Here is a 24441-nt window from a genome sequence, read left to right on the forward strand (position 1 = left end):
TATACTGCAAGTGCATGCTTGGATACACTTGGCTTGAATCCTAAAAGACGTAAAAATTTCAAAAATAAACTTTGATATTGAAGATGGATTCACATCATCATACTATATATCCTATCTCCTTACTTTTACCCAAAAAAAAAAAAAAACACAAAAACAAAAATGCATGTCTTTCATTTTGAAGCTACAACATGACACAATTGACTCGTGACACTGCCATATGCCTGATAAAGTTTCTTTCTTTTTATGTTTTTTAGGGAAACTGTCGTACTCATACTAGTTGCATAAGAAAAGCTACATAACCGACGACTGTTGTAGGGAACCACCACTGTTCTACATCTCTGGAAAATTATTGGCAGCCAGTATGATAATGATAATGATAATGCAGCAGCCTAGCTACCACATCAAAGTAGAATGTCTCGATCTTAAGGGCTCAGACTCTCTTTTTCCTTTTTCTTTTTTCTTTTTTCTTTTTTCTTTTTTCTTTTTTTTTTTTTGTTTTTGAATGGACAATATTCTAATCTCATATTAGATAAATTGAAATCTTTCGAAATTTATTTACTCAATTTTCTTTTTCTCCTTAAAAAAAAATTATCAATGCTTGTTTCCCAATTATCTTTTTCTTATCTAATTGTATCAATTTAAAAGTATACAATTGAAGAAAACGACTGCATTGATTTGATTGCAACAAAGTTCAGGTCAAAGTGTGCCCACAAAACCATATATATATATATATATATATATAAAAGATTAACAATGATTCTAGGACCATACCCTTAATCCAATCACAAGTTATATATATATATATATATATCCAAGCAAGATGTGACAAGGTTGTTCTACTAGAATTAGTAAAGATTAATTAGTACTGCGTTATTCCTAGCATGGTCCAAGTGATATATTTAGGCGAAGCAAATTAAGAGTAATATATATATATATATATATATCAACTTCAATCTCTTTCATTGTTACCTTTCAAAAATGGTTGAAAAATGTAAAAAGAGTAATGATAACAACACCACAGTGGCCCCTCCTCCTTCCAGGGCTGCAAGCAACCCAGGCAAGGCTGAACACATAGACACATTTTTGTTTGGCACATTGATATGTCGTATTTGAGTGATTGTGCTGTGTCCCAAAAAATGTGATCGTGATGTATCTATCTCGGTTTTCTTTCAAGCTTTGCCTTTGTCATCTCATTTTCATATACCTTTTATATCAAAATTAAGGGGAAACTAAATAATTTCATGCTCATCATCATGGTCCCCTCGATTAATTTTTCACTTATAGCCAATGCAGAAAAAATATATTTGTGCCAACTTCATCATAGGTCCATGTTCAAGGCTCTGCAAGAAAAGCCACTTTTGGCTCATTTTTTCCAATATATATTCAATATGCCACCTCAATTGTCACCATTACCATCAAATTATAAGGTGGTAGTGTCTGTGTGGCCCTTTGTTGTGGTAGTGCACACGAAAATATCTATGGTCCCCAAAGCTAGACCATGATGGTAAAATGTACGATAAAAGGTCCACATAGTGATTGAACATAAATAATAGTAACAAACAATGTACTATATTAATTGAGACCACAAGTGTAATGGTAGATGATAGACATGCAGGTTGTGGAAAATAGAAAGGTTTAAATGTTTTGATTAGTGGTTGGTTTCCAATATGAATTGCTTAGGATGTGAGGTTGTAACTTGTAGTGCATTTATGGCATTTGAGTCCAAACTTGATGCTTTCAACTATGGTACACTTTGAATAAAGGTTCCATCAGATTTTGTTCGGCCGATGGAAGACAATTTTTTCTTTTTTTTTGGAGTTGAGTGCGATTTTCTTCTATTTCAAAAGGTTGAGGATGTGACCAAGCAAAGGCTACCTTCTTTTCTTTCTTTCTTTTGGTATTTTGGGCCGAAGGAGTTAAGGGACCAATAAGGTCTGCCCACGAAGTTGAATCTTGACCACTTAACCAATTACTATTTTTCAAGGCTCAACATTATGGGAATCTATTCAATTTCAACGTGGACCTGTAACTCCATTGTTCAATCCCGATCATGTACTGAGCCTCAGTGTGTTTTCTTTTTATTTCTCTCTCTCTCTCTCTCTCTCTCTTAGGGAGAGCCCATTTTCAGGGAATGGGTTAAGGTCCTAAGGGTATCTTCTTCAGCAGAGCAAGGACAAGATAGAGGCCCAACCACTGAAATTTATTCTGGGTTTTTTCAAGACTAAAAGCACTTGTGGATCCATGAAACACAAGAGGGCCCAAAATACATGATCTAAGATTCTAAATTCCTTCCCCCCTTTTTTTTGCTTTCCGTTTTGGGTTTGTGCAAAGTGCAAACATATTGAGTTTCCACTAGGAAGTTTGGTGTCTTCGGTTTCAGATGGGGACGGAGGCCGAAAGACCCAGGATTTTTCTGAGGGGACCGAAGTGGACCAAAGGCCTTCATGTCCAATTGGTGGTTCATATTGGCTAGTGGGCCTATGAATTGGCCCAGGCCGAGGTCAACACAAAGCTCAATCCTCTGTGGAAAACCATCGGCCCGCCCATATCAAAGCTCACGTGTCCTAGCAATACATGAACTCTTTTAGTCAGACTTTAATATCATATTATCATATTGCAGTAATTTTAATAAAAGTTGGGTTTAGACGCTGTGGTTGCGCCAAATGGTTTCACTAAATTGCAGAAATTTTAATAAATTTTTAGAATAGATATATACATATTTTTTGGATAAATATAACAAATCAAGTAATGAAAGAAAGTAGTATTTGATTTACAACTATAACAGTTGTGTTTATCTAAAATGTTATCAATAAAACCTAAAATCGCTTAGATGTCGTGATTGCGCCAAGTGACTTTACCAAATTGCAAAAATTTTAATAAATTTTTAGATTTTAAGAATAGATATATACATATTTTTTTTATAAATATGACAAATTAAGTAATGAAAGAAAGTAGTATTTGATTTACAACTATAACAGTTGTGTTTATCTAAAATGTTATCAATAAAACCTAAAATCAATAGAATAGAATTACCTAAGGATAGAATTTAAATAAAAAAGAGAGATAAAAAAAATGTAAAAGGAAAAATAGATAGAACTTGCATTTTTTTGATTTATAATTATAACAGTTGTGTTTATCTAAAATGTTATCAACAAAATCTAAAATCTCTTAGACGCCGTGGTTGTGCCAAGTGATTTCACCAAATTGCAAAAATTTTAATAAATTTTTAGATTTTAAGAATAGATATATACATATTTTTTTGATAAATATGACAAATTAAGTAATGAAAGAAAGTAGTATTTAATTTACAACTATAACAGTTGTTTTTATCTAAAATGTTATCAATAAAGTCTAAAATCAATAGAATAGAATTACCTAAAGATAGAATTTAAATAAAAAGAGAGATAAAAAAACGTAAAAGGAAAAAAAAGATAGAACTTGCATTTTTTTTTTAATGGATAAACTTGCATCTTACGTCATCTTTTTCCAAAAAAAAAAAAAGTATCTGAGTTTCACCTAAACTATTTCTTTTTGTTCATATCATCTTCTTCACAACCATAAATTTCCACTATATATACACACAGTTTTTTGGTGTTTCATTATTTCTACTACATACTTTACAATTATTTGCTATATTCTTCCTTTCTCCTCTCTACCCTACCTACAACCTTGTAGTTAATTTTTTTTTTCTTTCATCAAATTGAATAGATTTTGTGTATTTGTTGCCTTTGTATTATATATAATATGATTTTTATCAACAAGTTTTATAGATAGGCTGAAATTCTATGTTTTTCTTTTTTGTTCATATCATCTTCTTCACAACCTAAAATTCTCACTATATATACAGACAATTTTTTGGTGTTTAATTATTTCTACTACGTACTTTACAATTATATGCTATATTATTCCTTTCTCCTCTCTGCCTTTCCTTCATCAATTTGAACAGATTTTGTGTATTTGTTGCCTTTTTATTATATATAATATAATTCTTATCAACAAGTTTTATAGATAGGTTGAAATTCTATGTTTGATCACACCTTTCAGTGTTTTTTTAAGAAGTCAATATAGCAAGCAATATATTTTTATTTTTTAATTTCTTATTACATGATTATTTGTTGTTGACATCAATATTTTATAATGGATTTAATTTGTAATGGCTCTTGTTTGGTGCTTTGATCCATGTAATCTATATTCTTTAATTAAAAGAAAAATTTGCTATCAAATATGAAATTGGATACGAGAGAATCCATCCGTCCAAATTTCTATGTTAGTCTATTTTTATTTAACTCCATTTTTTTTTTAAGTTCAAAAATTTGGATATTTTTTCATTAATGAATTGTGGTTTTGGCTTAATTTTTTTTTCAACCGTTTCAATTATCGTATTCATTATTTTTTTTATGTGTAATATTAATATCTGTGTTTTTTTTATGATAAAAAAAATAATATATATGTTCTTAAAAGCTAAAACACAATACAATTACAAACATTACTTTAAGTTAGGGTGTTATATTTATTTATTAGTTAGTTAGAATGTTACATTAAGTTAGATTATTATATTTTTAATTATTAATTTAGAATGTTACATATGGATACATATGTTGGTGTAGGGATGTTAGGCCCAGTAGAATATATTGGGCCTGAGGCCCAATTTGAGGACATGAAGTAGTCCGAGGAGGGATGAACATAATTAGAGGAGTCTATGTTAGTAAGTGAATAGGTTAATTTTGATCATAAGGGTCCATAAGAGCAGTCCGAGGATGAATACCTCCTCGGCTAATTAGAGCCGAGGTCCGAAATGGTGGTCTACCATCCAGGATAGCATTCCAGGAGATTCTATTGATATGAATAAATATCATAGAAGCACAGAATAGAGGGAAGTCCTAAAATATCTAAAGAGAAAGCTGCTACCGCCACATTGAATGCTTTGCACCTAACCAACTGGTTGCATTAATGTGAAGGTGATACCTGAACAGTAATTTTTAGCCTTACAGCTACTATTAGAGACTTCAGGAATGTGCTGATGGGACAAGGATCAATACCAGCAATCTACCCTACATGTGGAGGGCAAAGAGGAAAGAAGGAAGATGGTATAAAATAGAAAGAAGATCCTAAAGAGAAGGTATCGAGAAATTGAAAGAAAAATACTGTAGCAATCAAGAATTGAACTTGTAATTAAACTTGAGAAGAAATATATAAGAATTGATCTCCTCAGATTGTGCCGAGGACGATTTTCTTTAGATTAAACCAGTCTATTTTTATTTTCTTATCATCTAGATCCACATCACTTGTTGTCTGACTCATTAAAGCCCAGTTTTTCAACCCACTCTCTACAAATTCATTGTATTGGGCTATTTAGGCCTATGTTCATCCATTATTTGGGCTTGGGAGCCAAATTGTGATCTTACAATTTGCACTGTTTGTGGGGATTTCTAGTGTTTTGGTGAGTTTAACGTTCAGAGATAGTGGGTTTAGGTCCACACCAGGAGGAATCTACGGGATCTCGACATCAAGATCATTTCCTTCATCTTGAACGAAGAAGGGACCGAGAGGGAAGTGTGCATACCACCCATACTAGTAGAAGTCAATCTCGAACTAGGAGTCATGTCTTTTATGAGGAAAATGCTAGGACCATGCAGTTGGAGATTGACCATTTATGGAGGAAGTTGCGCCGTGAACAACGAAGGAAAACTCCCTCAAGGTCTGTTTCTTCTTCTAGTGAGGAAGGAGATGGTAGTTACAGGCTCAGATCGAGGACTCTGCCCAGTGAGTCTTTCTCAGGGGATAAGGATTACCACCGTAGGCGCAGAAGTAAAAATCCATCCTGCAAAGGTCTGGGGAACGATGCCATGAGTAGGGCATTGAACCAAATTTCCAGATCAACTTTCACACGCAAGATTAAGGGAGGGAGGCTTCCTCGGCAGTTCACTCAGCTCACATTCACCATGTACAATGGTCGAACAGACCTTGTAGAGAATTTAAGCCACTTCAACCAGAGAATGACAGTACATTCCAAGAATGAGGCCTTGATGTGTAAGGTATTCCCGTCTAGCTTGGGGCTTGTGACTATGAGGTGGTTTGATGGCCTAGGTGCAGGTTCCATTGATTCCTTTAAGGAGCTCACCCGGGCATTTGGATCTTGTTTTATTACGTGCAGTAGGGTTCCTCGATCCTTAGATTCTCTGTTATCCATGTCCATGCGAGAAGGGGAGACCTTGAAAACGTACTCAGACAGATACTAGGAGATGTTCAATGAGATTGACGGGAATTTTGATGACATGGCTATAAGGACTTTCAAGGTCAGCCTACCTGCCGAGCATGATTTAAGAAAGTCCTTGACCAGGAAGCCGGTGAGGAGTGTGCGTCGGCTTATGGATCGTATTAACAAATACAAGCGGGTCGAGGAAGACTAGCAGCAAGGGAAGGGAAAGGCTAAGATTATCTCTCAGGACAAGAATGATTTCAGGTTAGACAGATACAATAATAACAGGCCCCGAAGGGATTTTGCTAGGCAATCTAGGTCTACAACTCCTTAGGTGATTAACAAGGTGTTCCAAGAGCCAGTACATCAAGTCTTAGAGAAGATCAAGAATAAGCCATACTTCAAATGGTCAAACAAGATAGGAAGAGACCCCATGAGGCGCAACCAAAGTCTTCATTGCCAGTACCATCAAGAACGAGGGCATACTACCGAGCACTGTAGAACTCTATGGAATCATCTGGAGCAACTAGTTAGAGACGGAAGGTTAAAACAATTTCTGTATCGGCTCAATGGGCAAGGGGACCAAGTAGGGTCAAGGGCTCAAGGAAATGCTTCCTCAAGGCTCCCTTTGGGAATAATTAACGTCATCTTTGCTGTTCTTAGGAGAACTGGTTCTCATCCCCCAAAGGTGATGTCTGTAGCTCGGCTACCCGCCAAGGACTCTAATTTTGAGCCGAAAAGGGCTAGAATGGAGATCCGATCAGAGTTGAATTTTTCGGATGAAGACAAGATTGGAACCATATAGCCACACGATGATGCTTTAGTGATCACCCTCAAGATAGGAGGATATGATGTGAAGAAGGTGTTAGTAGACCAGGACAGTGGTGTAGAGATTATGTATCCTAACTTATACAAGGGGCTAAACTTAAAACCTGAAAATTTGACAGCTTATGATTCACCTCTGATAAGTTTTGATGGGAAAGTTGACATTCCAAAGGGTCAAATTAGACTACTCGTGCAAGCAAGTTCAGAGGCAGTGGAGGTGGATTTCATTGTAGTGGATACTTATTCTCCCTACACGGCCATTGTGGCCAGACCTTAGCTTTTTGCCCTAGGGGCTGCTTCTTCAACTCTTCATTTGAAGGTGAAGTATCCGTTAGGGGACCAGATTGAAGAACTTGTCGAGAGTCAATCTATGGCTAGGTAGTGTTTGGTGGCTGCAATTATGCATCAGCCTAAAACTAAGTCCTCGGCCTTTACTAAAAGGGGCTCATAGCAATCAAGGATTCTGGTCCTATCTATGGAAGTGGTGTCGAAAGAGGCAAAGTGTGAGAGATTGGAGGAAATTGTTATAGATGGTGATCTGAAGAAATTTTTTCAGGTCAGAGCTTAGCTGTCTCCTCGGGAGAAGGGAGAACTGTTAGCATTTCTAAGGAGGAATATTGATGTGTTTGCATGGAATGCTTATGAAGCTCTTGGGGTGGATCCAAACTTCATTTTCCATCATCTGAATGTCAACCCAGCTGTCCTCCCTAGGAAGCAACCACATCGGCACTTGTCTAAAGAACATTCTGACGCTGTCAAGGAGGAGGTGAACAAGCTTAAGCAGGCTGGGGCTATTAAGGAAGTTTTCAACCCTGAATGATTGGCCAATATAGTGGTAGTGAAAAAGAAGAATGGGAAGTGGCAAGTGTGTGTGGACTTCACAGACCTGAATAAAGCTTACCCCAAGGACCCTTTTCCCATGCTTCTAATAGACCAGTTGGTGGATGCTACTGTAGGTCATCCCTAGATGAGCTTCCTGAACGTCTTTTAAGGGTACCATTAGATACCTTTAGCTTTGGATGATCAGGAGAAAACAGTTTTTGTCACCCGTACTAGGAATTACCACTACAAAGTAATGCCCTTTGGTTTTAAGAATGCAAGGTCAACTTATCAGAGGATGATGACCAGGATGTTTGAGCCACAACTAGGAAAGAACATTGAGATTTATATAGACGACATGGTGGTTAAGAGTAAATTGGAATCCGAGCATATTAACAATCTTGGGAATATCTTTGAGATCTTGAGAAGATACAAGTTACAACTTAATACTTCTAAATGCTCTTTTGGTTTTGGATCAGGGAAGTTCATAGGGTACATGGTAAAACACTGCGGAATTGAAGTCAACCTTGACCAAATTAAAGAAATTAACAACTTGCAGCCACCTCGAAATCCCAAAGAGGTCCAGAAGTTGACAAGGATGACTGCTGCTCTAAACCGATTCATTTCTCGGTCAACAGACAGGTGTAGACCTTTCTTCCGATTGTTGAACAAGTGGAAGTGATTTGAATGGACTGAGGAATACATCTTGGCCTTCCAGCAATTGAAGGAATACCTATCTCGACCACCCATTATGTCCAGACCGGAGGTGGATGAGGTTTTGTTTGCTTACATTGCTGTGGCTTCTCATGCAGTGAGTCTGGTGCTTGTACGGGTTGATAGTGGTGTATAGAGGCCAGTTTATTATGTGAGAAAATCACTACATAAGGCTAAGGTCCGTTACCTACCACTAGAGAATATCATTTTGGCAATAGTGCATGTTACACATAAGCTCCCTCACTACTTCCAATCACACACAGTTGTTGTCCTAACCCAGCTTCCGCGTAGATCTCTATTTCAGAGTGTTGATTACATGGGGACGATTGCCAAGTGGGGTATGATCCTAGGGACTTTTGATATCAAGTACATGTCTCACACATTAAAGGGTCAGGTCCTTGCTGATCTGGTGGCCAAGTTTGCTGAAACTCCATTTGAAGAAAAAGTTGAGAAACAGAACATGGATGGAAAATCAGTTGGCATGGTTTCCCTGCAAGAGCCATTACCTTGGAGAGTACACGTTGATGGTGCAGTGAATTAAAAAGGATCTGGAGTAGGGCTAGTTATAATTTCTCCTGAGAAGATTATTATTGAAAAATCCTTAAGGTTAGGCTTCTTGGCCACCAATAATGAGGCCGAGTATAAGGCTCTATTGGTAGGGATGACTATGGTTCAGAGAATGGGTGGAAAAGCAATGGAGATATTTTCATATTCGAGATTGATTGTAGGCCAGGTAGGGGAGAATTGGAAGCTAGAGATCTCAAAATGCAGGAATATTTGAACCAGGTTAGACATTTACAATCAGGATTTGAGTCTTTTAATTTATCACAAATCCCTAGAAGTAGAAATACACATGCTGACTCTCTTGCCACGCTAGCAACCTCCTCAGCACAAAGTTTACCTTGGGTGATCCTTGTGGAAGACTCATGCAAACCTACTGAAATAGGGAGAAACATGGTTCATGTTCATCAGATTAGGGTGGGTCTTAGTTGGATGGACTTTATTGTGCTATTCCTTAAGGAAGACATCTTGCCCGAGGGTAAATCTGAGGCCAACAAGGTACGGAGAAAGGCTCCTCGATTTTGGCTGCCCGAGGACCAAAAATTGTATAAGCAGTATTATTCTAGATCATATTTGCTATGCATACACCCTAAAACAGTTGAACTACTCCTAGAAGAGTTATATGAAGAGATTTGTGAAAGCCATACAAAAAACAGATCTTTATCTCACAGAGCCCTCACTCAGGGATATTAGGGCCAAATTTGCAGAGGGAAGTATAAGAGTATGTGAAGAAATGCGACCAATGCCAAAGATTTACCCCAAACATTCACCAACCAAGAGGAGTCCTTAATCCAGTCCTTGGCCTTTTGCTCAATGAGGTTTGGATATTGTAAGGTCCTTCCTTAAGGCAGCAGAGAATAAGAGATGGTTGCTAGTCGGCACGGATTACCTCACCAAATGGGTTGAAGCTAAACCACTAGCAAATATTAGGGATATGGATGCCAAGAGATTTATCTGGAAAAATATTGTCACTCAGTTTGGAGTCACTCAGTTTGGAATCCCTCATACACTCATCTCGGAAAATGGACTTAGAGACTTGGTACTAAGAAAGGTTTTGGGTACTGCCAAGAACCCAGCTTGGGAAATGTTAGGGCCTAACTAGGAAGGACCATATCGCATCACATCAGTGGCTGGAATAGGTGCATATTATCTTGAAAATCTAGATGAAAATGTTGTACCACGCCCCTGGAATGTAAACAACTTGAGAAGGTATTATTATTAATGAAAACTTTTCTTTACCATATTTTAGGTTATTACATTATGCGACATGCGTCCTATTATTTTCCTAAGTATCAAACAGAATCTTAGTCATGCCTAACTCCCCGGACCACATACCTTGGGTAAATTGATACTTTAAACTATTTTCCTAAGTATTAAACAGAACCTTAGTTATGCCTGGCTCCTCGGACCACATGCTTTGGGTAAATTAATACTTCCTGACATCTATCTAAGTGTTAAACATAACCTTAACTATGTCTGGCTCCTCAGACCACATGCTTTGAGTAAATTAATACTTCTTGACATCTATCTAAGTGTTAAACAGATCCTTAACTATGCCTGACTTCTCGAACCACATGCTTTGTGTAAATTAATACTTCCTGACATCTATCTAAGTGTTAAACAGAACCCTAACTATGTCTGGCTCCTCAGACCACATGCTTTGAGTAAATTAATACTTCCTGACATCTATCTAAGTGTTAAACAGAACCCTAACTACGTCTGGCTCCTCAGACCACATGCTTTGAGTAAATTAATACTTCCTATTATTTTCCTAAGTATCAAACAGAACATTGGTCATGCCTGGCTCCTCGGACCACATACCTTGGGTAAATTGATATTTTAAATTATTTTCCTAAGTATCAAACAGAATCTTGATCATGTCTGGCTCTTCAGACCACATACCTTGGGTAAATTGATATTTTAAGCTATTTTTCTAAGTATTAAACAGAACCCTAATTATGCTTGGTTCCTTGGACCACATACATTGGGCAAATTCATACTTTCTGTTATTTACCTAAGTATCAAGGAGAACTGGCCCTGCTAAGTGGCAAAAATCTTTGTTGTAATAACATGATCAAATGAGCACCAAGTGAAGCCTAATATGAATAGATGCTTTGCAATTATGTACGTTTTTGAGATTAAGGTTACACTTTGCTGGGATTATGGACTTAGCAAGTTTAACTTGTTTTGTTGCAAATCATGTGGGATGCAATAACTGTGCTATCACTTATGCAGATGACTAAATGGAGCTGTATCTCATTTCCATGTTAGTTAAGAATTAAATGAAATGAAAGCTATGCTATGAGATCCATATAAATAACACAATTGTGAAAAAAAAAATTTATAATTGTCCTCAAACTGATTACAAAAGGGAAACTGATTACAAGTCTCGAAAATAAGAGCAACGGTAAAAAAAAAAAATAAAAAAAAAAAACTATTATTCTTAGCTACTTCTTTTTTATTACAATTTTCTCTTTCGGTGGGGCCTTGGTAGATTGGGAGAGTGCTGCCTTTGAAGATCTTGCATCTTTGCTTTTGAGATCACCCTTGGCCGGCAATGGGAGAGTTGTTAGAACTATCTCCATCTTGGAGGGCACCTCTATCTCTTTATGTGGATCTTGAGGAATAACAAAAGGCTTGGTGGCATCAAGGGCCATTCCCTTGTTAGCATCAGCTTCTTTCTCAGAGACCCCCTGCTACTAAGCCTCTTTAGAAGGGCTGTCAGAGGAAGGAAGGACCTTAGCCGAGCTGCCCTTCCCAAGTTTTGCCACCTCGGAGGAAGTGTCAACCTTGGAAATGGCTGAGCCTAGTGCGTGGATAGTAGGAGGGTTGTATACACTCTCTGCTCTCCTAAGTACAGAAGATGCCTCAACCCCAGCCTAGTTAAGGGCCTTATTCCATACCTGGAGGCAGTAGTTTCTACATACCCCCGAGACCTCAGCCCTGAGAGCCTCTTTGGTCTCTGCCACCCCTACATCATAGCCGTCTTGCTTGGCTTAGTCCCTTGCCTTCTCGGCCTCCTCCAATTTGTTCTTGAGGGTGATAATTTCCTCTTTGGAGGAGGCCAGCTGGTCCTCAGCCTGATGAATGAGCACTCTTTAACCTTCGGCTTGCCTCTCAGCACTGTCCAAGGTAGTTTCAACATTTCTTTTATCCCTCTCCGCCTCAATTAGCTTAGTCTTAAGCTTTTGATTGCTTTTTTCGGCCACGTGGAAGGCCTCCACGGTTGCTATTCGTCTCCCTTCTTCTTCCTTCATCTGCCGGTGGTAGAAATTTGTTATTCTCCTCTGCCCGGAAAGTGGCTTGAACGGCCTGTCGAGGAAAGAAACATGGTAAAGGTGAAAAGAGGGAAATAGTAAAGGGAAGAAAGGGGAGGAAACTTGAAAAAAAAAATAAAGAGAAAAAAAGGGCTAATTGAAATACTTACCATCGCGAGGTCCCTCTTCAGACAAAGGAAGACCTCGTGCCTCCTCAGGGACCTTAGGTCAACCATATCTTTAGGGAGTAGCAGTGCCTGCTCCACTGCGTCGGCCGCATAATCGGCCTTCCCTTGTTGGAAGTCCCTGATGGAGGCATTGGCGGGCAGAGGAGCATCATCGAGGTAAGGGTCTAGGATGGAGGTTCGACCAGGGAATCACTCCTCTTATTAGTCCCTATTTGCCCCACCCTAGCTTGTTTATCTCCTCTTTGGGCCTCACCCTCTAGGGAGGGGTGAGTTTTTCCTCCTTCCACCACCTCCTTACCATTCTGCTCTCTTTTCCTTCTTGAGGTCGACGAGTTCAAGTCGGAGGGGCTGGGTGGGTGGAAGGGTGGGAAGCCTAGTTTGGGCTGCCTTTCCTGGCTCGTTTCCCCCTGGTTGGGACTTTAGTAGTTCTTACAGGGTGGACCTTGGCTTGCATTGGATCCCCATATCGTCTGGTATGGAAGTAACTCCTCGGTGGTGACTGGATTAGGCTGGGAAAGGATGGCCGAGGTCACCAGTTAAGACTTCTAGGGACAAAGGCTGATTAAAGACTTTGAAATCGTCTTTCGAGTCAGAAACTTCAATAGCCTCTTCCCCTTCCTTGATCGTGGGTTGGGACGGGGTTGCCTCTTCCTCGGCAGTGCTACTTTTGGTATGCCTTCAGGGATAGGATTGGTGGTGAGAGTTCCTTCTGGGATAGGAATGGTGGTGAAAAAGCCTAAAGCGGCAACACTGATCCGATGTAGGCGAGGGTGCTTTGCTTTGATGACGCACTTCGATGCTTGGTAGCTTTTGGAGATGGGGGTGTAGCCGAGGATTATATGTGTTGCTTTAAGCTGACCGTCACTATGGATGAACACCTCAGCCTTTAGTATTTTCTCTAGGCTCGGCTGGTTGATAAGGCTAAAGTTGGGTACAACAACGTTCTTATCTACAAAACCATTGGGAAAAACAGAAAAACATTGTTAGCAAAAAACAGAGTGAGTCAAAGGAAAACTCATATACAAATACAAACAAAAGAAAAGGGGAAGAAGATGACTTTGAAATAATCAACCTAGATCTAAAGCCCCACCTAGTGTCCCCTCTCTCGTCGGGCAGGAAAGGCCATCGTGCCACTCCTCTGAAACGATCAAGAAGTCCTTGTTTAGACCTTTGTTGGAATCAGATTGGTATTGGATGAGTCTAACCTAAGGGTGTCTAGACTTTAGGTAATACTCCTACCCCTATAGGTGATGGAGGTTGTAAACCTAGTTAACATCATGGTGGGTAAGCCCTAAGCCCATTTTCTCATTAAGGGCATCTATACTCCCCAAAATCTTAAACATGTTCAGGGCACATTGGGGGGGAGCTAACTTGTGAGCCCTAAGGTAATCCCTAGTGACTGTGCCTATAAGGGTTCTCATCCCTCCCTCTATAAAGGCAATCATCGGGATTACCACCTTTCCCTCTTACCTCTTCTCGTGTCATTCCCCTTCCTTACAAAACCTAATTGACACTCCTGGCGGAATCCTATACTGAGTTCTAAAGTTCTCTATACCCTCCCTGGAGTCTACCAGATAAGTGAATCTACCCATATTTAGAGAAGGATTGAAGGTGCTAAGACAGTAAGGGAGAAACTAAGAAGGCCGAGGAGGAATAGACACTAAAAAAAAAAAAGTAGCTAGAAAAAATAAATGGAAAGATTTATGAAACTTACACGAAGAAGAAAACTCTCCTTGGATTGGCTCTTAGTAGGTGTGAGGGCATGTGTAAATTAGGTAAGTTTGCAAGTTCAGTGTATGAGCGTTAAAGTGAGATGAATGATTGATTTGGGCAGTATTTACATCAAAAACAAAGTTACAAGCGGGAAAATTCCCGCCCGAGTTCCAACAAAATCTCCAGTCGTTGGATCTGCATCGCACCGTAGAACATAGGGAACATGGAGTCGCAAAAATTTGATGAAGGTGTCTCTCAGATGCCAAAGTGTCAGGAGTGTGTGTTTGGCAACTAAAAAGGCATTTGCACAGACTGAGGTGATGTATGATAAGAGTAGAGTGGTTGTGGCGATATCGAAATCCTCATTTTTGCCCGAGAAGCAAAAGAGGGGAATTTCGAGGGGCTATTGTAGGGATGTTAGGCCTAGTAGAATATTTTGGGTCTGGAGCCCAATTCGAGGACATGAAATAGTCCGAGGAGGGGTGAACATTATTAGAGGAGTCCGTGTTAGTAAGTGAATAGGTTAATTTTGATCATAAGGATCCATGAGAGCAGTTGGAGGATGAATACCTCCTCGGCTAATTAGAGCCGAGGTCCGAAGTGGTGGTCTACCATCCAGGGGCAGCGTTCCAAGAGATTCTATTGATATGGATAAGCATCACAGAAGTAAAAAATAGAGGGAAGTCCTAAAATATCTAAAGAGAAAGCTGTTACCACCGCATTGAATGCTCTGCACCTAACCAACTAGCCGCATTAATGTGGAGGTGATACCTAAATAGTAATTTTCAGCCTTACAGCTACTACTAGAGATTTCAGGAAGGTGCTAATGGGACAAGGATCAATACCAGTAATCTGCCCTGCACATGAAGGGTAAAGAGGAAAGAAAGAAGATAGTATAAAACAGAAAGAAGATCTTGAAGAGAAGGGATCGAAAAATTGAGAGAAAAACACTGTAGCAATCAAGAATTGAATTTGTAATCAAACTTGAGAAAAAATATATAAGAACTGATCTCCTCGAATTGTGCCGAGGACGATTTTCTTTAGATTAAACCAGTCTATCTTCATTTTCTTGTCATTTGGATCCACTTCACTTGTTGTCTGACTCATTAAAGCCCAGTTTTTCAACCATCTCTATAAATTCATTGTATTGGGCTCTTTGAGCCTAAGTTCATCCATCCTTTGGGCTTGGGAGCCAAATTGTGACCTTGCAACTGGTTTAGGGTTGATATAACTTATAACCATTTGAATGAAATCAACACTAAAACAAATGATTTAAATATCAAAATAAGAAATAAAAATTAAATTTCTTTTAAGTGTACAAGTACAATTTATTTTTTAATCTTAAATTTTGAATTAATTCTTTTTTCATTTTATTTGTTATTCAATTTAATTATATTATCAAAATATTTTTTATTAAGCCGTGCATCGCACGAGCTTAATACTAGTACCATAAGTAAAATAGAAAATAATAGATTTGATAAATTTGTTGCAGCATATGTTGCATGTTCAAGTTTTAGGGGTGTCAAAATTTTTTTCAAAAAAATGCATTTATAATCATATCCATTGAATGAAGATTATGTTAGGAATAGTAATCTTTATTACTGAGAATAAAAGATGTTATAATGGATTAGCTATTCTTATTCATAAGTTTGGTTGTTACATATAAATTTTGTAAAAAAATAAAAAAATTGTGGAAATATATTTGATGATGCACAAAATCGTCAATGAGTTTATTGTCTGTACGCATGCCAATTAGGGTACCTAGAAAAAGAAAAAAAAAAAGAACCTACAGAGAACACCAATGGGGTGTCGGCCAAAGACCCTCCGAAGGTTAAGTCAATGATAAAAGAATCTCCAATAACTTAAAAGTGCGAGAGTTAGGAAATTTCACATATCTTAAAAAAGTGATGACTTGGTGCTTCTATCGTGGTGTAGAGCTAACCAAGATTCCTTGAATGCAAGATCTTTCCCTGTAGAGAAGATATGGAGTTAAGGCCCTGAGATCTTAGGGTTTTGTTTCCTATACTGAGAAGATACAAATGTGTAGTAGGGTCTTTGGAAGTGATGTGCAAGTTCTTTCCATATGGGGATGCTTGAGTGGGGAACACGCAAATAGCGTGGGGGGCAAGCGTATCTACCTATTGGTATGCTCGTTAATCCGACGGGTGCTTTTAGGTTTGACGACGGACGTGGATGATGTCGCATGGCCATTCAACCTAATGGATACGTTTGTCTCGAAGGATCTTAAGAGGCCTAAAGGATACTTTTGTCTCGAAGGATCTTAAAAGGCCCGACAGTCAAAAGAGTTAGCAGGGGCGGCGGCACTTCTTGTTCAAGGGGTTCAAATGAACCCCCTAACTTCAAAAAAAAAAAAATATATATATATATATATATATATAAATCTTTTTTTATTAGTTTATTTTATGCTTAAAAATATTTTGCATACATTGGCTGAAATCTTGCACACCCTGATTATAGATCAGTACAACTTAAAACTAAACAACAATTAGACATTGAGGGTACGTTTGGTACATTGAATGGAGATTACGACAGGAATTATAATCTTTATTACTAGGAACAAAATGTGTTGTAATGTAATAACTAAACTTATACATTAGTTTGGTTGTAAGTTATAACATTAGAACGAAACTTAACATTTATTTTAAGAAATTTGTTACTCATATAATTATATCTCCTTAAAAATTGTTATTTTTAAATTTAAGAGAGATATGTGATATTTTTTTTATGATTTTTTATTTTTATAATTGTTAGATGTATATGGAAAGTTTGTTTATTTGGAAATATATTAAGTTTTGAAATTATTGCATTTACTAAGGAATAGCTAATACAACATTTTAAAGAGGAATAATTATTCTTCATTTTGAAGAATAGCTATTCATAAGGAACAATTATTCTTTATAATAAAAACATAATCAAACTAAAAAATAACTAAACCATGGGAATAACTATTACATTATAGCGTCTATTACAGTCTACCAAACATGCTCTTAGTGTTTTATATGTTAGTACGTAATTGAAGAAAAAAAAATAGTAAAGTTAGCAATTGTTCAAATATTTGATTGGTTAAGTAGACACTTAGTATAATATTTATGTATGGATGAATATGGATGTATGGATGAATAAGGATGTGTGGGTTAATAAATAATATAGTGTCAGTTGGTTACATTTTGTCATTTTAGTTTAAAATATTTTTATAAAAATAATGACAACGACATAAAAATAAATAAATGCAATCCAAACTTAACAAAATAAAATGGTCACACCTAGCACATTTACAATAGATAATAAAAACAGATAATGAACTATCATGTAGTGATTTTAAAATATGAAAACTCACCACCGCACACCCTTGGCGTAATGGTCACTTTACGAGTATTAGACGCTTGTGGGGTGTGGGAGGTAAGGGTCGGAGTTCAAGTCTCCAAGAAGAAGTTTCACACACATATACACTTAGATTAGGCTATAGTAGAATTTCTACCTTGTAAAAAAAAAAAAAAACTCGTAGAAGTTGTAAAATTTCATATATTTGCTTTTTTTTTTTTAATTATTTTATGACTCGATATATTCAATTTTTATATTAAATTTTATTTTATTTAAATTTCTTAATGACCCCTCTGAAAAAAATTCCTGAAGCCACCTCTGAGAGTTAAATTTTGTGGGTAAATGACATATTTAGTCCCTATCCTTTAAGTTATTTGTCAATTTGGTCTCTAACCTTTTAAATGTGTCAATTTGATCCTTAACCTTTTGATATTGTGTTAAAATAGTCATTGCTATTAAGTGTTAGATGGAAAATGCTGAGATAACGAACAGTGATATTAAAATATTAATTTAAGTTGCCACATGATGCCACATGGCCTTAATTTAAAAAAAAAAAAAAAAAAAAAACAAAAATTCAGCCCAATTGAATTCGTTTGAGCTAATCAAATTACTAATTAGCAAAACTGGTAGATCTAAAAAATCAAATTGAACAACAACAAAACACGACATAACCTAACCGAAGTCTCCCTAGGAACGTTGAGGAGAAGAAGAGAAAGAGAAAGGACATGAGGGAGAGATCAAATTGTGTAGGACATGGGGATCATCGGAGTTCCTCGGATCTGGAGGTTCTAGATTTTTCTCAAAAGGTGATGTGGCGAGAAATCGTCGCTGTCTCGTTGGGTACCTTCGCAACAAGAGTTCTTCAAAACAAACGCGTGGTGGTGCAATAATGGACAAGCTATTGCTTTGAAGAACTCTTGTGTGGGTATAACAGCCCGTCTCTAATATGGGTATTGTGATTGAAGTGCTTTTGCGGTACTTGAAGTGATTATTTATGGGTACGAGAACTGCTACTGCGGTACTTAAAGGAATGGTGATTATTTGTGATCGCACATAAGGGGTCCGTTTGGATTGAGCTTATTGTTGCTGAAACTGAAAACTGAAAACTGAAAGTACTGTAGCAAAATAATTTTTAAATGTGTGAATAGTATCGTGGGACCCATTTTTAATATTTTTAATGCGTGAACAGTACATGAACAGTATGTAAACAGTACGTGAACAGTAAATCCATGTGAGGTTACTGTTCACGTGCAAAAAAAAAAAAAAAAGGTGAGCGTTTGGATTGCAAGGAAAGTTGCGTTTTCTGCGTTTACGTTTTGCCTTTTTTTTTTTTTTTTTTTTTTTTCTACACGTGAACAGTAACCTCACATGGATTTACTGTTCACATACTGTTCATGTACTGTTCACGCATTAAAAATATTAAAAATAGGTCCCACGATACTATTCACACATTTAAAAATTATTTTGCTACAGTACTTTCAGTTTTCAGTTTTCAGTTTCAGTAACAATAAGCTCAATCCAACACAGGGCTTATACAGCTGCTTAACTCTAGTAACAAAGTTCAAGTATAGATAGGCTATATGCTAGATGAGTTTCAATGGACGCTGCATTCAAATTTATTTTTCATTTATTCTGAGAACTCATGAAGCCTTTAGGTGGGATTTAGTAGTTGATTTTGGATCTTCCATTAGCTGCAAAATATGATAGGCAAATTAAATAAAAAGAGTTTACGAAGGAAGCTGCTAAAAAAAAAAAAAAAAAAAAAAAAATTCCAACTGAAGAGTTCCATTAGCTCCAAAGATGTTAAGATTAAATCTGAAGAATTTTCTTCTGTTCAAATTTTAAATCCTAAACATGTTTGTGATTTTAAATTTTCGTAAAGTTTTTGCTTTTTTTGGTTATATATATTTTTTTATTAAAATCCCATGGGACAGCCCACGTGGCAAGTTGAGTGGCATAAAAATTATATTTTAATTCCACCATTAACTATATCAAAATTTTCCATCTAACATTTAACGGTAATGACTATTTTGACATAATATTAAAAAGTTAAAGGCCAAATTGACAAATAGCTTAAAGGATAAGGACCAAAGATGTCATTTACCCAAAAATTTTCTTTGGTCAAAATATCCCTTACCAATATTAATTGTAAAAGTTTTTTTTTTTTTTTTATGGGACTTTTTTTTTTCTTTTTTGAGAATAAAAGACATTATGAGACTTTTTATGGGGCTTAATTGTAAAAGTCCTTGTTGCATATACTGAAGAATATCTATTATACCATAAAAAATAAAAAATCTATTAGAACCATTTTAGAAAGAAGTGATTATTCCTAAGAAATAATTAATCCATTTAATAAAGATGTAACTAAATCACCAAAAAAAAAATATTTAGAGGATTTTTCTTCATCTTGATTCGTTTAATATTCGATTCGTCAGTTTCTCAAAAAAAAAAAAAAAAAAACCGATTCGGCTTGGCTATTTTACCACCTTGTTAATAATAATATCTGTTTGGGCCTGAGAACCAGGCCTAGTTTGTGCGCTACAGACTACAGAATAAGGCCTAGTCTCACTATATGGAACCATGGACTGGACCTCTCTGGCTCTTTCCCACTGATTGACTTTCCTTTTACAATTACAACGAGAAAAAAACGGTGAACCAAACCAAACCAGTGCTCGTCTTTCGCGACCCCCCAAAGAATCCCCAATGAAGTGCCAAAGATTTCTCTCCATCCCAGTCTCAGCCGTGTTACTGTTAATGGGTTTTGTGTATTACATCACGCTATTCGTTTTCATCGAGGATTGGGTTGGGTTACAGAGCTCAGCTGGGTCTTTGAACGCTCTCATTTTCTCTTTCCTTGGTTTTCTCTGCCTCGTCTCTTTCTCTGCCTGTGTTCTCATTGACCCAGGTCACGTTCCACCTTCTTATGTCCCTGATGTTGAACAAAGCCGGGCCTCGGATCAAGAACCCAACAATAATGTGAGTTTTTTTATTTAATATGGTTTTTATGTGCTTTCTTTGGTTCCTGCTTGTTTTTTGGGAAAATATGAGGAAAAGAGAAGATTTTGGGATTTTGGATCTCATGGTTTGTGTTTTGTTGTTCAGAAAAATGGAAACTTTACTACAATTGATCATTTATTTAATCTTTTCCTTTTTTTTTTTTTTGCAAGAATTTGTTAGATGTTCTTTGTTAGCTTGGCTTCATTTGGTTGATAAGAGAACGTGGGAAAGAGATGAAATTAGAAATTTTTGAGTCTTATGTATTCTAAATGGAGTGTTAATACATTACAAGACTAAGTCAATCACAGCTATTGAGCTGGTGGAAGTGGCCTTTAAAAAAAAAAGTTATAATGTATATATTATAGATCCCCAACCTAGCACATGGACTAAATGCCCCCAAATCCCTCCCATACATGCATACAACAATCTCTTCATGGGGTTTGAACCCTGGCCACCACCATGGGCTGCTCTGGGGTTGCCACTAGGTCAAGACGTCTAGTTTGGTTTAATTTGAGGTTGATTTTTCTTTAGCTGTGTCAGTGATAAATGGACCATATCATGTGCACTGTGGTTGATTAACACCCACCACCCCCCCCCCCCCCCCCCAACAAAAAAAAGGCGGTGTTCTTACATATGCTACATTTCATTTTTCTTTTTGTTAAGCAAGATCTGTACCTAAAACTTACCTGATAGCTCATCCCTTTACCACTTGAGCCAAGACCCAATTGCTACATCTTGCCAATTTTTTTTCTAGTGAATTGTAAATACTATAATCTATTTATGTCACCATTTGATGCATTACTAAAACTTTACTGTAGATGCAACTTTTTGTTCCTGGATATTTTTCAATAAGAGAATCTATTTTTGTCACCATTTGTTGCAATACTAAAATTTTACACTAGATGTAACTTCTTGTTCCTGGATACTTAATTATAGGGTGCACAACCAAGGCCCTGTGACAAATGCTTTACATACAAGCCCCCTAGAGCTCATCATTGTCGGATCTGCAGAAGATGTGTTTTGAGGATGGTAGGTAGGTTCCATTAACTTTAACAAAGAGATCTGATATGACTATAATTTCAAACATGTTTAAATTTATGATTTAAGTTATTTATGCTCCTGCCAAAATTTTGTGCAGGATCATCACTGTATGTGGATAAACAATTGTGTTGGCTATTGGAACTATAAAGCCTTTTTTGTTCTTGTCTTATATGCAGCTATAAGTAGCATCTACTCTACGGTATTTTTTTATCTGCCTTTTCATTCCATTTGTTTTAATGTTGTTAAGTTGACCCTATAACAAAGCTCTTGGCATTCTTAGGTTGTGTTAATAAGCTGTTCATTTCAAAAGGATTTCAGCGGGAGGGTTCCCCTCAAGATGTTTTATGTAAGTTAGTATTTAATTATCTACAGCTCTCATGTTGAATGTTAGTTTTATGTTTTGAAATGTACCATAATGTCAAATTCTCAAGTCAGAATTCTGGTCAAATTTCTTTCACCATGCATTGTGCATATATATGTTGATTGATGTTTGAGATATGGCAAAGCCTCTCTCTCTCTCTCTCTCTCTCCCCCCCCCTCCCCCCCTCCCTCTTCCCAAAAAAAAAGAAAAAGAAAAAGAAAAAAGAGAAAGAATGAAGTGTCTGATGGAAAGAAAGTTAAAAAGATGACTGTATGTATGAATTTGTCAGTGAAGTTATTTGATATTATTCACTTAATTCCTTAGGTTGTTGTGTTTTGCTGTTGAAGTACAAGTCTTAAAATCCTTTTTAATGGGAGTCTTGGCAATGGCATACATTACATTTCATTTTCAAAGCAACATATTTGTCAGAAACTTGAACAATAATGAAGTATTGTGAAGAATTTCAAACTATTGGATCTCTTTTAGATCTTGTTCTGGATAAAACTATTTACATGAATTAGGTTATCGCTTATCAGCTTATTACTTTTAGTAGATGTCTGTCAGCCCTGCAGCTGGATTTGTGGCTGTTATTATGAGTTAAGAGTTTTGGGAACCTGTGATTGATAAACCTTACTTAAGTTGTCAATCTTTTAAACACCGTCCCTGTGCATGTCAAGTTTATCTGAACTAAAATCCATTTGTCACCTGCCTTTTCCCTTTTCTTTATTTTATATTTTCAGTGGTACTTCATGAAATTTTCAAGGGTGCTAAAAGTTGTGTTTATTTTAGGTTATTTGTGGAGCAGGGATGATTGGTTTGAGTGTTACATTTGGAACTCTTTTGGGTTGGCATGTCTACCTTATCATTCATAATATGACAACCATAGAGGTAGGTTGTGAGTTTCCAGAGTTGGATGTTTCATCATTGTTTTTCAAGTAATTACTGGTGACAATCTCATAATGAACCCTTTACCAGTATCACGAAGGAGTACGGGCAGCATGGTTGGCTGAGAAGTCTGGTCAGAATTATCGACATCCATTCTATCGTAGTGTTTACCAAAACATAACCTCGGTCTCTCTCTCTCTCTCTCTCTCTTCTTTTGTGTATTGATATTTCAATTAAGTTTGTGATCTGTGAATATGGTAACTTATATGCCTTTTGTTCAGGTTTTAGGTCCAAACATGCTGAAATGGTTGTGCCCCACAGCAGTGAGTCATCTAAAAGATGGTCTTGCCTTCCCTATTTCACATGATAGTTTATAATGATTTTCTGCCTCCACTCATACCTGTTAATCAGCACATAAAGGAATGAAGAGTTATTATTTTATTCTCTTCTCAATATGAAAGAAGCAAGAAGCAAGAAGCCGACCAGAAGTGACTAAAGTTTATTATGGATAAATTGGAGCAAGATCTTGCGTTCAATTAGGTACACTAGAAAGCTTACACAGATGAGTCTGTTGATGAAACCTGAGTTGACTGGTGCTCTCTTACCATGCTGAAATGAAACATGATAAAGTTCTTGCAACATCTGATTGGATATATAAAAATAAAAAATAAAAAATAAAAATCATTAAAACATTGATATGTAACACTGATACCAGATGATTTTACGTTGATGTCATTGTAAACCACATATGATTAGAGCCCATACCTTATAGTTAACATGGTAGAAGTTGTAATATCCTGATATGAAGGCCCTGTCTTGATAAAAGTTTCTTATGTGTGCTATTTTCATTTGTAAATTCAGTCATTCTCTACCCAATTTATTCGTGGTCTACTAATTTTGTTGTTTCCTTTTTACGTAATAATACTCACTTTGAAACTCATGTCACAAGCTGTTAATTTCCTACTATATCTTTATTTTGACTCATATAATAGGATGAAATCCATCATGACATGGTTTTAGAAACTTTTTTTTTGGGCGTATATGCTTTTGTTTTTATTCATTTATACACCTAGATTCGTTTGCATGCTTCTCTACTTAACTTTTGGTTTGATTAAGAATCCTTGAGATTGGTTGTTACATGGTGAACATTACATGACTGCTTTATATTTTTTTAATAATGATCCTTAGTGTCCATAGAATCTAAAAGTTAAGACCACCAAAGGACATTAAGCCCAAGGACATTAAGCCCGAGTTTCCTGAAAAAGAAGAATATTGTTAACAGGCAATGATAATCTTGGTCAATGGACAAGTTTTTCGTATTCAAAATGATACTTTGTTTCTTCTTCTTCCTGCTGTTTTTCTTTATGTTTTAACTTGACTTCTAACACTTTCCATAGAGTACTTTGGGTTTTGGCTATATTGGGTAACCGATCCCTGCGTGAAAGATGAAGGGGTGAGTGCTCCTAAGGGAGGGGGAGCTTATTTTTTTGGCGAAAACACCACTTTGATCCCTACATTTTGGGATCATAGTCAATTTGG

At 36.8% G+C, this 24441-nt stretch overlaps 1 protein-coding gene across 1 annotated transcript; it reads left to right on the forward strand.

Moving 5' to 3' along the window:
• Nucleotides 1-20219: 20219 nt before the first annotated feature.
• On the forward strand, nt 20220-23838 carry LOC115954814 (probable protein S-acyltransferase 15). Its single transcript, XM_031072760.1, has 7 exons — nt 20220-20594; nt 21552-21644; nt 21754-21855; nt 21937-22002; nt 22807-22905; nt 22993-23088; nt 23184-23838. Exons 1-7 carry the CDS (start codon nt 20322-20324, stop codon nt 23277-23279), a joined length of 825 nt encoding a protein of 274 aa, XP_030928620.1. The 5' UTR covers nt 20220-20321; the 3' UTR covers nt 23280-23838.
• The last annotated feature ends 603 nt before the right edge of the window (nt 23839-24441 follow it).

The sequence above is a fragment of the Quercus lobata genome, chromosome 8 (assembly GCF_001633185.2).
Source record: "Quercus lobata isolate SW786 chromosome 8, ValleyOak3.0 Primary Assembly, whole genome shotgun sequence".
Classification (NCBI taxonomy): Eukaryota; Viridiplantae; Streptophyta; class Magnoliopsida; order Fagales; family Fagaceae; genus Quercus; species Quercus lobata.